This window comes from Piliocolobus tephrosceles, chromosome 17 (genome assembly GCF_002776525.5).
Source record: "Piliocolobus tephrosceles isolate RC106 chromosome 17, ASM277652v3, whole genome shotgun sequence".
Classification (NCBI taxonomy): Eukaryota; Metazoa; Chordata; class Mammalia; order Primates; family Cercopithecidae; genus Piliocolobus; species Piliocolobus tephrosceles.
In genome coordinates this window covers 26,082,828-26,097,505 of record NC_045450.1, presented here as the reverse complement: position 1 = coordinate 26,097,505, position 14,678 = coordinate 26,082,828, and the positions used below count along the sequence as shown (strand labels likewise).

At 44.7% G+C, this 14,678-nt stretch overlaps 1 protein-coding gene across 9 annotated transcripts in view; it reads right to left on the bottom strand.

The window, feature by feature from the left end:
- The window catches only part of KIAA0556 (KIAA0556 ortholog), a 233,999-nt gene that overhangs the window by 116,277 nt on the left and 103,044 nt on the right, over window positions 1–14,678 (bottom strand). For 7 of the 9 annotated variants that reach the window (XR_002726524.1, XM_023192932.1, XM_023192933.1 and 4 more), the window contains one exon: window positions 10,516–10,644. The exons of the other annotated variants lie outside the window; for them this stretch is intronic. Coding sequence is in view for 6 of the 7 variants with exons in the window: in XM_023192932.1 (XP_023048700.1) it covers window positions 10,516–10,644 (129 nt within the window). In the remaining variant the exon portion in view is untranslated. The remainder of the gene's footprint in view (window positions 1–10,515; window positions 10,645–14,678) is intronic. 9 annotated transcript variants of the gene reach the window in all.

Below are 14,678 nucleotides of genomic sequence, written 5' to 3'. Positions count from 1 at the left end.
GGCCTCAGGCAACTTCCAATCATGGCAGAAAGCACCTCTTCACAGGGCGGCAGGAGAGAGAAATGAGTAAACAGGGAAGCATGCTGGGCTCGGTGGCTCACGTCTATAATCCCAGCACTTTGGGAGGCTGAGGTGGGCGGATCGTTTGAGGATTAGGAATTCAACACTAGCATGGCCAACATGGTGAAACCCCGTCTCTACTAAAAATATAAAAAATTAGCCAGGCATGGTGGTGGATGCCTGTAATCCCAGCTACTCATGAGGCTGAGGCAGGAGAATCGCTTGAATCCGGGAGGCGGAGGTTGCAGTGAGCCAAGATTGCTCCACTGCATACCAACCTGGGTGACAGATTGAGACCCTGTCTCAAAGAAAAAAAAAAAAAAAAACTCCAGAGAACAGAACAGAAACAATGAAAGAGAATGATAATAACAATAGTAATAATAAATGAAAATTTTCCAGTGCTAAAGAAAGACAAGCGTGCAGACGCCCCTGGCTTCAGCCTACAGGTGAACCTCTCTGCTGCTCCTTACTTAATATAGCTGGGGACGGACTACAGCCCTAAAAGTGGCCCCCAACTCTAGCCTCAGGGCTCCCTCTCACTCATCTTGATGCTGGACTCACTTACACATGCACATGCACATACTGCTCCTTCTATGGAAGTTTTTATGGCCCAGAAATTTTTGCTGAAAAGGCCCACTTCGTGTTTTCAATGGGACAAAGATTTTGAGACAGATATATTCACATGGATGAAAGGTACACTCTCTCAAAAAACATTTTGACTCTATATGCAAAGAATGACAGATATTTGAAATATATAAAGCAAAAACAAATGCAGGGGAAAATGGACAAGTTCACAGAAATCAACCAGATCAAATAGACAAAAAGTAAGTAGCCGGGCGCGGTGGCTCAAGCCTGTAATCCCAGCACTTTGGGAGGTCGAGGCGGGCGGATCACGAGGTCAGGAGATCGAAACCATCCTGGCTAATACAGTGAAACCCCGTCTCTACTAAAAATACAAAAAATTAGCCAGGCGTGGTGGCGGGAGCCTGTAGTCCCAGCTACTCGGAGGCTGAGGCGAGAGAATGGCATGAACCCGGGAGACGGAGCTTGCAGTGAGCCAAGATCGCGCCACTGCACTCCAGCCTGGGCGACAGCCACTGCACTCCAGCCTGGGCGACACAGCGAGACTCCGTCTCAAAAAAAAAAAAAGTAAGTAGTGGTTGGTTTGCTAATGAGTATAAGAGTTTCCAGAGAAGCTTATTAAAAATGCAGGCTCTGAGCACTCCATGCCTCCTCCAGATCCAATTATATACCTATGGGTGTGGTGTGAGAATTCACGGCTTTAATAAGCAGCCCAGATGATGCTAATATAGGTAGTCTGGGACCATACTTTAAGAATCACGCAGTGAAGTGTTATAACTAATCATGTGTGATTTAACAGATATATTGAGAACTTTGTACCAAAAAGAGAATGATTATTCTTTTGAAACATCATAGAACATTCATAAAAATCATCTGGTAGGCCACAAACGAAAAACCTCAGTAACTTTCAAATCCCAGAAATTAAACCATCTTTAATTTTAGGCCATTTTTAATCATAATGTGGCCAAATTAGAAACTAACACAAAACGATAGCAAAAAAAACAAAAAAACAAAACAACTCCCCAATGCACCTGATATAAATGATGAATTGATGGGTGCTGACGAGTTGATGGATGCAGCACACCAACATGGCACATGTATACATATGTAACAAACCTGCACGTTATGCACATGTACCCTAGAACTTAAAGTATAATAATAAACAAAACAAAACAAAACAAAACAAAACAAAACTAGATAAACAAAAAAATGGTTTACTTAGAACGTTTGGAAAAACTCTCCTAAATAAAGAAGAGAGACTGGGCGAGGTGGCTTGTGCCTGTAATCCCAGCACTTTGGGAGGGCAAGGTGGGAGGACTGCTTGAGGCCAGGAGTTCAAGACCAGTCTGGATAACATAGCAAGTCCCTCTCTCTACGAAAAAATTAAAAGATTAGCCGGGCACGGTGGTGCAGGCCTGTAGTCCCAGCTGCTTGCAAGGTTGAGGCAGGTGCATTGCTTGACCCCAGAAGGTTGAGGCTGCAGTAACCCATGATCACGCCCTGCATTCCAGGCTGGGTGACAGAACAGGACCCTGTCTTAAATGAAGAAATAAACATACACAAGGGAAGAAAAATCACCCTGAAGTAATAAGCCAATAGAAATAAATAGCTGGGCACGGTGGCTCATGCCTGTAATCCCAGCACTTTAGGAGGCCAAGGCGGGCGGATCACCTGAGGTCAGGAGTTTGAGACCAGCCTGGCCAACATGGTGAAACCCCATCTCTACAAAAAAAAAAAAAAAAAATTAGCCGGGTGTAGTGACACATGCCTGTAGTCCTAGCTACTTGGGACGATGAGACAGGAGAATTGCTTGAACCTGGGAGACGGAGGTTGCAGCGAGCCGAGCGAGACTCCGTTGCACTGCACTCCAGCCTGGGCAACAGAGCGAGACTGTCTCAAAATAAATAAATAAATAAATGACAAAGAAACTATTACATAGTACTACATGGTAAAATTTGCAGAAAAAATACAAAGCAATATTCAGAAGAAAACTTACAGCCTAAAGGTATAGCCTAATTGATATATTAGAAAACAGTATGAAAATTAAATGGGCTAGGTGCGGTGGGTCACACCTGTAATCCTAGCACTTTGGTAGGCCAAATGGGAGGATTACTTGAGCCTAGGAGTTTGAGACCAGCCTGGGAAACATGGTGAGACATCATCTCTATCTTTAAAAAAAAAAGAGAGAAAGAAAAAAGAAATTAAACATTTAACTTAAGGCAGGTTACAGTGGTGGAGGTCAGGGAGAACCAATGTGATACATTAAATCAAAAAGTTTAAGAGAGGAATTAAGATGAAAGCAGAAATAAGCTGAAAAGAATAATAAATAAATGAGTAAATGAATGAATGGATAACTAAATGAATAAAGTATACTTGCTCAATAAAAGTAAAAGCTTGAGATATTTTGGCTGGGTAGATATAGACAGCTTTTCATATTATACTCAATTTACTTCTGAACTGAATCTTTTTAAATGAGAAGGCACCCATGTATTAGGTGTTAGATAAAATGATACAAAATAATGTAAAAATTGTTTCACATCATACCTAAGAAATTCTAAGTCGGCTATAAATGCAAGGTATTAAAGTTATTCTAATATTGATTCAGAAGGTATTCTTTATTTTCATTAAGATTGAAAAATATGCTTTATTAAGTTCAATTCATCTGGCACCTTCATTTGCAGAAACACCCTACTGAGGGATGGGATGACTACATCTCTTACTTCTGGACCTGTAATTCATGGGCATTTAGTGCTTGTTCAGCATCATTTCACATCATTCATGCTCATCACCAAATTATTCCTGCTCAGCTGGCCCTGTGCTGTCTGACCCACCTGCCCAGGGCCCTTCTAATGCCATAAGCCAGCCGTCTTTTGGTCTGAGCTGTCCAGTTGGTCATCCCTGGGGGCCTTTGATGTTTCTGGGTAACAGATGGGCTAGGTCAAGAGCCACTGTCAAGGAGAAAGACCTCTTCCTCTTATCTCATCAGGAACTGACAAAGCTTTCATTAGCTAAATCAGAAGTTGCAAGTTGGTAGTCTAAAGGCCACATCTGGCCAGCAGGTATATTTTGTTTGGTCCACAGGAAATTGTGAATTAGGCTGGGCATGGTGGCTCATGCCTGTAATCCCAATGCTTTGGGAAGCCTACATAGGCAGATTACCTGAGCTCAAGAGTTCAAGACCAGCCAGGGCAACATAGTGAAACCCCATTTCTACTATATATATATATATTAGCCAGGCACAGTGACTTGTGCCTGTAATTCCAGCTACCTGGGAGGCTGAGGCAGCAGGAAAGCTTGAGCTCAGGAGGTCGAGGCTGCAGTGAGCTATGATTACACCACTGCACTCCAGCCTAGGTGACAGGGCAAAACCCTGTCTGAAAAACAAACAAACTGTAAATCAGTTTCCAACATAAAAACAATTGGGAGAAATCAAACATAAAGAAACCCAGGCCAGGCACAGTGGTTCACTCCTGTAATCCCAGCACTTTGGGAGGCCTAGGTGGGTGGAGGGTGGATCACCTGAGGTCAGGAGTTTGAGACCAGCCTGGCCAACATGGTGAAATCCCATCTCTACTAAAAATACAAAAATTAGCTGGGCATGGTGGTGCACGCCTGTAGTCCCAGCTACTTGGGAGGCTGAGGAAGGAGAATTGCTTGAACCCGGGAGGCAGACGTTGCAGTGAGCCAAGACCGTGCCATTGCACTCCAGCCTGGGCGAAAGAGTGAGACTCCATTTCAAAAAAAAAAAAAAAACAGAAAAGGAAACTCAGAAATTCAGATACCTGGCTTCTCTTAAACCTAGAAAGCCTGGCACCACTCGGCCCATATTTCTACATGATGACAGTCCACTGTGATTGTCTGCCACCATCCCCATCATTCCCTGCATGCCCCGACTGACCCACCTGCCTCACTCAGGTGATTTAAAATATTCTCTCACATTAAGAACATGTGCCAGAAATCCCAGTAGTTCAGGACCCAAACTACATATCTCAAACTGACTCTTCTACCCCAAGCAACACAAAAATTCCTTGTCAGATTATGTGTCCTGATTCACAGTTTGGAAAACATTGTCACTGTAATCATAACTCAGTGATGTGATGACTGAAGTTCCTTGTGTGGGCTGGCCAGGGTGCCTAGTCAACAGCCATACCACTCACTCACTGATTCAATCATTCAATCCACTTGCTCAATGAAGATTTATTTGCAGACTAACTCTATGCCAGGCACTTTTCTAGGGACCAGAGACACAGCAGGCAATGAGACAGAGTACATATCTGCTATCATGAAGTTTAGATCTGGGATGGGGGAAGGTGTTTGAAGCCCTAAATACCGAACTTGCAAAAGACCTACAGCAATTGCTGGATGTGGTGGTGTGTGGCTGTAGTCCGAGCTACTTGGGGGGATGGCTTGGGGCCAGGTGTTTGAGGCTGTAGTACACTATAATCGCACCTGTGAAGAGCCACTGCATTATAGTCTGGGCAATGTAGTGAGACCCCATCTCTTAAAAAAACAAAAGTACTGATACAAGCCAGAGCTCCACAAATTATTATGTATCGTCTACTCCCATTCATGGATTTGTTGTTGTTGTTTTGTTTTGTTTTGTTTTTTGAGATAGAGTCTTGCTCTGTTTCTAAGGCTGGAGTGCAGTGGTGCAATCTTGGCTCACTGCAACCTCCACCTTCCTCTTGGGCTCAAGCGATTCTCCTGCCTCAGCATCCTGAGTAGCTGGGATTACAGGCATGTGCCACCATGCCCAGCTAATTTTTGTATTTTTAATAGAGATGGGATTTCACCATGTTGGCCAGGCTGGTCTCTAACTCCTGACCTCAGGTGATCTTCCCAAAGTGCTGGGATTACAGGGATTACAGGTTTGAGCCACTGCCAGCCAATCCGTGGATTTTGTAATATGGAAACAGAAGTTCTTATAAACTGCACCTGGGATTTATGATTTCAGAGCTGGCAGGGGCAGGAGACATTTAATTCCCCCCTTCTTGTTAAAGGAGGAAATGAGGGCTCCAGAGGAGTGTGACTTAGCCAAAGCCCCACAGAGAATTTATAGAAAAACCCGAGCTACCTTCCCAGGCTTGCGGAATCTGTCACTTGGTCTTTCTCCTACCAAAAACAAGACTCGCACACTCTGACATCCTCAGGAGGTGTAATGTAATATAAACTATCAAATAAACCACAGTGTCGTATAATAGGGAGTGGGGACTAGGTCAAACTGGGGGTACATGCTCAGAAGAAAAGTTTTCTAAGTCCAAGTCAAACAGCAACAATAACCATGGTGCACCACCAAGCCGGCCAACAGAACATGCCTGTGAGCTGAAGCTGGCCCTTCTAGTCACGAATCTGAGCCCTCAATTTGGCCACACTCCTTCCCATTCCTCGGTGTATTTCTATCCTTATCCTGCATTTTAGCATATTTTTTCAAGTCATACCTAATCAGAAAGCCTCTCCTACATGCCTCTATTTTCTCTGCATTGTGTTTTCTCAAGTTTGAGCCACATTTTGAAATGTAACCAAAGTGAGAAAAACCAAACAGGATGGGTGCATCTTTATTTTCACAATATAGTACTGTCTTAATAGGATAACAATGCAAAATTAATTTTGTATTGATCTAAAATTCACTTTTCTGTATACAGAAAAAAAAAAGGTCTTGGTCCCCCAGGCTGGAGTGTGGTGCTCGGTCCCCCAGGCTGGAGTGTGGTGCTCAGTCCCCCAGGCTGCGAGTGTGGTGCTCGGTCCCCCAGGCTGGAGTGTGGTGCTCGGTCCCCCAGGCTGGAGTGTGGTGCTCGGTCCCCCAGGCTGGAGTGTGGTGCTCGGTCCCCCAGGCTGGAGTGTGGTGGTGTGATCACGGCTTAGTGGAGCCTCAAATTCCTGGCCTCATGTGATCTTCCCACCTCAGCCTCCCGAGCAGCTGGGACTAGAGGTGCACGTTAGCATGCCCAGCTAATTTTAATTTTGTTATAGAGATGAGGTCTCACTATGTTGCCTAGGTTAGTCTGCAACTTCTGGCCTCAAGTGATCCTCCTGCCTCGGCCTCCCAAGTACCAGGATTACAGGCATGAGCCACTGCATGAGCCCAGTCAAATTTACCCCTTCAAATAGTAAAACACCTAAACAAATTATTCTGTATGTAAATATTTTGAAAATATATGAGTATGTCCTTGTCTTCTTAAAAGAGTATGCTGAACATAATTCAGTCTCTTCTTGATATTAATGGCTAATATTTTGGATACAAATTGACTCACAGGCCAGGCACGGTAGCTCACGCCTGTAATCCCAGCACTTTGGGAGACCAAGGCAGGTGGATCACCTAAGGTTAGAAGTTTGGGACCAGCCTGGCCAAAATGGTGAAACCTCGTCTCTACTAAAAATACAAAAAAAAAAAAAAATTAGCCGGGTGTGCTGGCACACATCTATAATCCCAGCTACTCGGGACACTGAGGCATGAGAATTGCCTTAACCCGGAAGGCAGAGGTTGCAGTGACTGAGATCATGCCACTGCACTCTAGCCTGGGCAGCAGAGCGAGACTCTGAAAAAACAAACAAACAAACAACAACAAACAAACAAATGTACTCCTCTATAGTACAGGAGATATTTTTAGGAGCTATTCTGCTTCTGTATCTTTCATCTGTGATTTTTTTAAGGGACATCGTCTCCCTGCCAGATTTCCAGAACTAAAGAATATGGTTTCAAAGAGAAGGGCAGACCCTACCTTTCATCCTGTACCTTTCTGACCTTGGTGAAACTCTATTTTTGTTGCTTTTTCACTGGTTGGTCATCTTAGCTTTGTACGATGTAGAAGAGCTTTTAATTTTGATTTTTGTAAATGTCTCTCTTTTACAGTCCTCAAATCTAAGCCACAAAGTCCAAAGTATCTTAAAAGATGTTCCTTTCATTGGAGGTGTGCTCTAATCTTCAGGCCTCTGGTTCAGAATCACTGGGAGTTCTTTTGTTAAAAATGCGCTACCTCCTATCTACAAATTCTATTAGCTTAAAAGTTCTGACCTAAAATATGCATCTTAAACAAATATCCTAAGCGATTCTTATGCATATCCAACTTTGAGAACTGCAGCTCTATCTTTTCCTTATAACTATGGTTCTCAAACATTGCAACAAATTATAGTCACATAAGGACCTTAAAAAGGGAAACAGTGGCTGAGCCCAAATCCAGAATCAGATCCTCTGAGTGGTAAGACCTGGGCATTGGTGTTTTTATTTAATTTTTACTCTTTATGTTGAGCTAATTATAGATTTCCCATGGCATTTATAAGGAAAAATAAAGAGAGAGCCCATGTACCCTTCACTCAGTTTTCCCCAATGCTGATACCTTGCATAACTACAGCATAACATCACAATTAGGAAACTACATTGATACAGTCCTACTATGCTGGATTTTTTTTCCCCCCGAGATGGAGTCTTGCTCTGTCACCCAGGCTGGGGTGCTGTGGCATGATCTTGGCTTACTGCAACCTCCAACTCCTGGGATCAAGCAATTCTCCTGCCTCAGCCTCCCAAGTAGCTGGGATTACAGGCACACACCACCACACCCGGCTAATTTTTGTATTTTTAGTAGAGATGGGGTTTTACCATGTTGGCCAGGCTAGTCTTGAACTCCTGACCTTGGTGATCCACCCGCCTCATCCACCCAATGTGCTAGGGTTACAGGTATGAGCCACTGTGCCAGGCCATTTTTCTCTATTTCTTCTTTGGTGATGCTTAGTTCTACTGAAGTAGCTCCTCTCCTCTTTAATGTGCTAGCTTTTTCTATTTTGAAAAAATGTAAAACCTACAGAAAACTTATCATGCTAGTATAATGAACACCTAAATACCCTTCACATATATTTACCAGTTGTTAACATTTTGCCACATTTCTCTCCTCTCCCCTCCCACTTTCTCCTTCTCAATATGTACACACATATTCTTGATCCTGACCCATTTATGCATAGCCCCTCATGCCTGCACACTTCAGCATGTGTCTCCAGAGAACAAGGACCTTCTCTTACATGGCCACAATGCAACCGTCAAACTCAGAAAATTTAACATCAATACAATATTATCTAATATAATATAGTTCATTTCAAATTTCATTCATTTTCCAAAACTCTCCTTATATATAGCAATTCCTCTCCCTCACACCCCTAGGATCTCATCACACTGCCTTATTGTGTTACTTCTTTACTCTCCTTTAATCTGAAACAACACCCTTTGTCTCTCATGCTACTGACTTTTTTTTTTTTTTTTTTTTTTGAGACACGGTCTCATTCTGTTGCCCAGGCTGGAGTGCAGTGCCATGATCATAGCTCACTGCAGCCTCGACCTCCTGGGCTCAAGTGATCCTCTCACCTCAGCCTCCCGAGTAGCTGGGACTATAGGCATGCACTACCACACCCAGCTAATTATTTGTAGAGATGGAGTCTCCCTATGCTGCCCAGGCTGGTCTGGAACTCCTGGCTTCAAGCATTCCTCCCACCTCAGCCTCCCAAAGTGCTGGTATCAGCTACCGCACCTAGCTGCCACTGACATTTTTGAAGACTCCGGGCCAGTTGTATTGTAGAGTATCACCCTCAATTTGGGTTTGTCTGGCTGTTTCCTCATTGGATTTCGCTTTTGAAAAACATTTTTCATCCACATTTTCAGTTATGGATTCACTGAGGAGACATTTGGCTAAGGAGAGGTTCTCTCTATCATTGTTTAAAACATTATTAAGCATAACTGATAGATGGTCACCTCTGAACACCTTGCTCCCAGGCATAACATCAATAATATTCACAACAGACCGTGGCACATTCTGAGCAAAACCAGGTGAGTGCAATTCCCCGCCTGTGACTGTGAACTGTAAGGAACAAGCAGTCATGAGCCTGGGCTTCCAGCAGGGCCTTCCCTGAGGCCTGGGTGAGCAATATTATTTCTTTATTCTCAGTTTCCTCAAATCATAACATGGGAATGAAAATCCCTAGAACTTAACTCACATGGTGAATGCGGTCATGGATGTTACATGCTCAACATGGTGCTTGGCACTCAGTAAGTGCTCATTTAATGTGAGCTCTTATTATCATTTAAAAGTAACGTCATTAAGTCAAAGCTCTTGTGGATTGTTTTACATCTTCTGGCCAGGCACGGCGGCTCATGCCTATAATGGCAGCACTTTGGGAGGTTGAGGCAGGAGGATCACTTGAGCCCAGGAGTTTGAAACCAGCCTGGGCAATAAAGCAAGACGTTGTCTCTCAAAAAAAAAAAAATTAAAAAAATAAAAAAAGAATTAGCTGGGCATGGTGGTGCATACCTATAACCCCAGCTACTTGGGAGGCTGAGGTGGGAGGATCACTTGAGCCCAGGAGTTGCAGTGAGCCATGATTGCACCACTGTATTCTAGCTTGGGAGACAGAGCAAGATTCTAACTCTTTAAACAAGCAAATAAACAAACAAAATATATATATATCTATTCTAGGGGGTAGCAGCCCAGAGGTTTTGTTTGTATGTTTCTCTCTCTGTCATCCAGGCAGACGTGCAATAGCACAATCATAGCTCACTGCAACCTTGAATTCCTGGACTCAAGTGATCCTCCAGCCTCAGTGTCTCAAGTGGCTGGGACTGCAGGCACATGCTACCACACCCAGCAAATTTTTTAAACTTTTAGTCGAGACAAGGTCTTGCTATGTTTCCCAGGCTGGTCTCTAACTCCTGAGCTCAAGCCATCCTCCCGCCTCAGCCTCCCAAAGTGCTGGGATTACAGGCATGAGCCACTGTGCCCGCCCTGTGGTTCGCCTAGATTCGCTCATGGAGTCCATCTGATGGCAGGCACAGCTGCTTGGTTATGGAAAAGATCCCCAGCCCTTACGGGTTAGGATGCTGAAAACTGATCTTACCATCACATCCTGAATAGTTAAGAGGATCCTTTCTTTGTCCACGCTGCTTGAAGGGTCAGAATGTCCACATGCATTCAGAAGGGAGATGTTAAAACCACAGGGCTTGGTGCTGGTGGGAGATTTGGTGTTCTACGAACAAGCACAGGGAACTGGGCATGGTAAAAGCAACTTCCTGTCCCTGAAGACGTGCTGGGGCCTCGTTCTTCTGTTGGTCTCCCTGCCTCCCAACCCTCTCCTCACTGAATCACCCTCTGCTCTTGCTCCTAAAGTGGATCTGATCGCTCTCATTTCTGCTACACCAACACCATTGCTGGCACACAGCCAGTCAATACACCAGGATCCAAACTCAGGCCACCAACTCCCAAAACAGTGTACTAAACCATGGAGCTGTATGGCAGTTGAGTGAGTACCAGTGTAGAAAGATGGCCAAGGTATGTTGTTGAGTTTTTTATAAAATGGGAGGCCGGGCAGAGTGGCTCACATCTGTAATCCTAGCACTTTGGGAGGCTGAGGCAGGCTGATCACCTGAGGTCAGGAGTTCGAGACTAGCCTGGCCAACATGGTGAAATCCCATCTCTACTAAAAATACAAAAATTAGCCAGGTGTGGTGGCGCCTGCCTATAGTCCCAGCTACATGGGAGGATAAGGCAGGAGAATTGCTTGAATCCAGGAGGCAGAGGATGCAGTGAGCTGAGATCTCGTCACTGCACTCCAGCCAGGGCGACAGAGCAAGACTGCGTCTTTAAATAAATAAATAAGTAAGTAAGTAAATGGGGCTGGGCATGGTGGCTTAGCCCTGTAATAACTGAAACTTTGGGAGGCTGGATTGCTTGAGCCCAGGAGTTCAAGACCAACCAGGGCAACATAGTGGGATATGAGACCCTATCTCTACCAAAAAACTCCCCAACGATTAGCTAGATCTGGTGGTGAGTGCCTGTTGTTTCAGCTATCTGGGAGGCTGACACAGGATGACTGTTTTAACTTGGGAGGTAGAGGTTGCAGTGAACTGTGATTGTACTACTGTACTCCAGCCTGGATGGCAGAGCGAGACTTTGTCTAAAAAAAAAAAAAAAAGTGGGATAATCAAATAGCATGGACGGTATAATCCTATATATGTGAAAATAACCACTAAAAATGTTAAAAAGGAACCCACTCAGAGGTCATTTATATGGTAACCCCAAACAGCAGGAACCGCCCTAAGTTCCTGCTATGGTAACCCCAAGCATTGAAACTGCCCTAAGTCTCATCACTGGAATGAATGAAGGAAGACCGAAGGGATGTGCTGCGGAGCCTGGCTGGGGGCGGGGTTGGGGTGGGCTGGCCAAGGATGGTGGCCTTTAGTCGTTTATAAATGTCAGTAATAACAATGACTTTAAGACAGTGAACTGTTATTGTGGGAAAAAACCCGACTCACCCCATGCCACCATCCACCCAGTGGAAAGAATGCTCAAAGGCATTCCAGAAGACGTCAGGGTGGCCCTGTGTTCCTGTCACCTATCATGCTCTCAGAGACTTCAGAGGTAACTAGACGTGGGAGACACCACTCACTGGGAACGAGACAGGTCCGGGATATTCTGGATCAATATTCTCTTCTTGGATATAATGAAATATGCCATTTTTAGTTCGGATGGTTATCTACCCATCTACTCACAATAATTATCTCTGGGGCAGTGGGATTATGAAAGGACTTTTCTTTGTATCATTTGATTTTTTTTCCTTTTAGAGACAGGATCTTGCTCTGTCACCCAGGCTGGAGTGCAGTGGCATAATCATCACTTACGGTAGCCTTGTGGGATTTGAATTTTTTATATCAATTATGCATTATCAGGAAAATAAGTACCATAATTTTTTTTTTTTTTTTTGAGACGGAGTCTTGCTTTGTCGCCCAGGCTGGAGTGCAGTGGCCGGATCTCAGCTCACTGCAAGCTCTGCCTCCCGGGTTCACGCCATTCTCCTGCCTCAGCCTCCCAAGTAACTGGGACTATAGGCACCTGCCACCTCGCCCGGCTAGTTTTTTGTATTTTTAGTAGAGACAGGGTTTCACTGTGTTAGGCAGGATGGTCTCGATCTCCCGACCTCGTGATCCGCCTGTCTCGGCCTCCCAAAGTGCTGGGATTACAGGCTTGAGCCACCGCGCCCGGCCTCATAATTTTTTTAAACGCACACTTTGCTTCATTCCTGATACATCAACAGAGACAATTTTTTTTTTTTTTTTTTTTTTTTTTTTTGAGATGGAGTTTCACTCTGTCCCCCAAGCTGGAATACTGTGGCTCAATCTTGACTCGCTGTAACTTCTGCCTCCTAGGTTCAAGTGATTCTCCTGTCTCAGCCTCCTGAGTAGCTGGGATTACAGATGTGTGCCACCACGCCTGCTTATTTTTGTGTTTTTAGTAGAGACAGGGTTTCACCATGTTGGTCAGGCTGGTCTCGAACCCCTGATCTTAAGCGATCCTTCGCCTCCCAAAGAGCTGGCATTACAGATGTGAACCACGGCGCCTGGCCAGAGACGATACCACTGAAATGGCAAACATATCATCCATTGCAGTGTACAGCCATGTCCCCAGGAAAGCCAACATAACTAAGACTTGGCACTTTGGCGGAACTCTCTGGAAAGCAGTGTCTTCCTTTCACCAGAGATGTAAAACAGTTCAAACCCTATGGTGGTTTCCCCTCAAACTTAAGGAGAATCCCATATCTTTATTTTTGCCTTCAAGCCCCGTGCAACTGACCCGTGGCTGCTTCTCTGACCTCACCTCTACTTAATCAAGGGGAGCCCCTGCACCCTCCATATAAAATAGCAGCCCCTGGCTATTTTTCTCTTTCCCCTTCCTATTTTATTTTTCTTATCAGCCCTGTTGTCTCCTTACACATTTTACACTTGTTTATCTTCTGCCTTATCCTCAGTGTCTGGAATGGTACCCAGGATGGTGGCACACTGGAGCACACACACCTAAGTAAGGGGACAGCCATTTCTCAGCTCTGGTCACTGTTGGTGTATAAGAATGTAGACCCCTTGCCTGGGTGTGGTAGCTCATGCCTGTAATCCCAGCACTTTGGGCAGGTGAGGCAGGCAAATCACCTGAGGTCAGGAGTTCGAGACCAGTCTGGCCAACATGGTGAAACCCCATCTCTACTGAAAACGCAAAAATTAGCCAGGCGTGGTGGTCAGCACCTGTAATCCCAACTACTCGGGAGGCTGAGGCAGGAGAATCGCTTGAACCTAGGAGGCAGAGGTTGCGGTGAGCTGAGATCGTACCACTGCACTCCAGCCTGGGTGACAGAGTGAGACAATGTCTCAAAAAAATAAATTAATTAGTTAAAATGTCAGCTAGTAATTCACATCTTTTAAAAGCAATGTACAAGTCAAGGAGGTGGAGGGCAACAGAACATGTCTTCAGCAAGCCAGTCTGTAAACTCAGAGAAGCTATGAAATTGAAGTTCACAGAAGATGTGATTAAAGGTGAGAGGCTGGTGTGTTTCAACAGTGAAGGTCAGATGAAAAGTACATATGCGGACATGCATTTCCTCTTACTCCATTTCAGGCTGCGCTTGCAAACGGTGTGAGGTGGCTGAGCATACTTAGCCACGTGCCTCTTTTTTTCCCCTGTTCAGATTGCATCTCTTAAGGCTTCTGCCTTTGCTGAAAACTGGCATTGCCATTTTATTCTTTCACTTTGCAGGAAAATAACTCCAAGAGGAAATTGACTGTGAAGCCTTATGGAGTGCCCCCTCAAGATGGAGAAAAAGAAGAGAGAGAAATATAATCAAGCACTCAGAGTGGAGAAAATTAAGTGCTGGCGGAGCAGCAGGAAGGCCTATGCGGAGCACGTGCACAAAAGGATGCTAATGGGACTTAATGCTGCTGCCTCGCGTTGTAGGGAGCTTGAGAGCTCGCAAAGGAAGGGCTGTATGTTAATTTAATGAGAGGTGCCCAATGCTTGACCAAAGGCAAACTACCACGGCCTCTTGTTTGAAGGGCACACACACATCTGGGGCTGGGACTGTAACAGACTGTGCTTGGCTAAAAACCAGCCTCCCAATTAAGAGAAATTGATGGCTATTCTGCACAGACTGATCCTGAGCAGGGGGTGGTTTGGTTCAAAAGCAAATTGTCTGTGTTGTTTGGGATTTGAGTTTTAAAGGTAATAAAGTCCACAATTTTG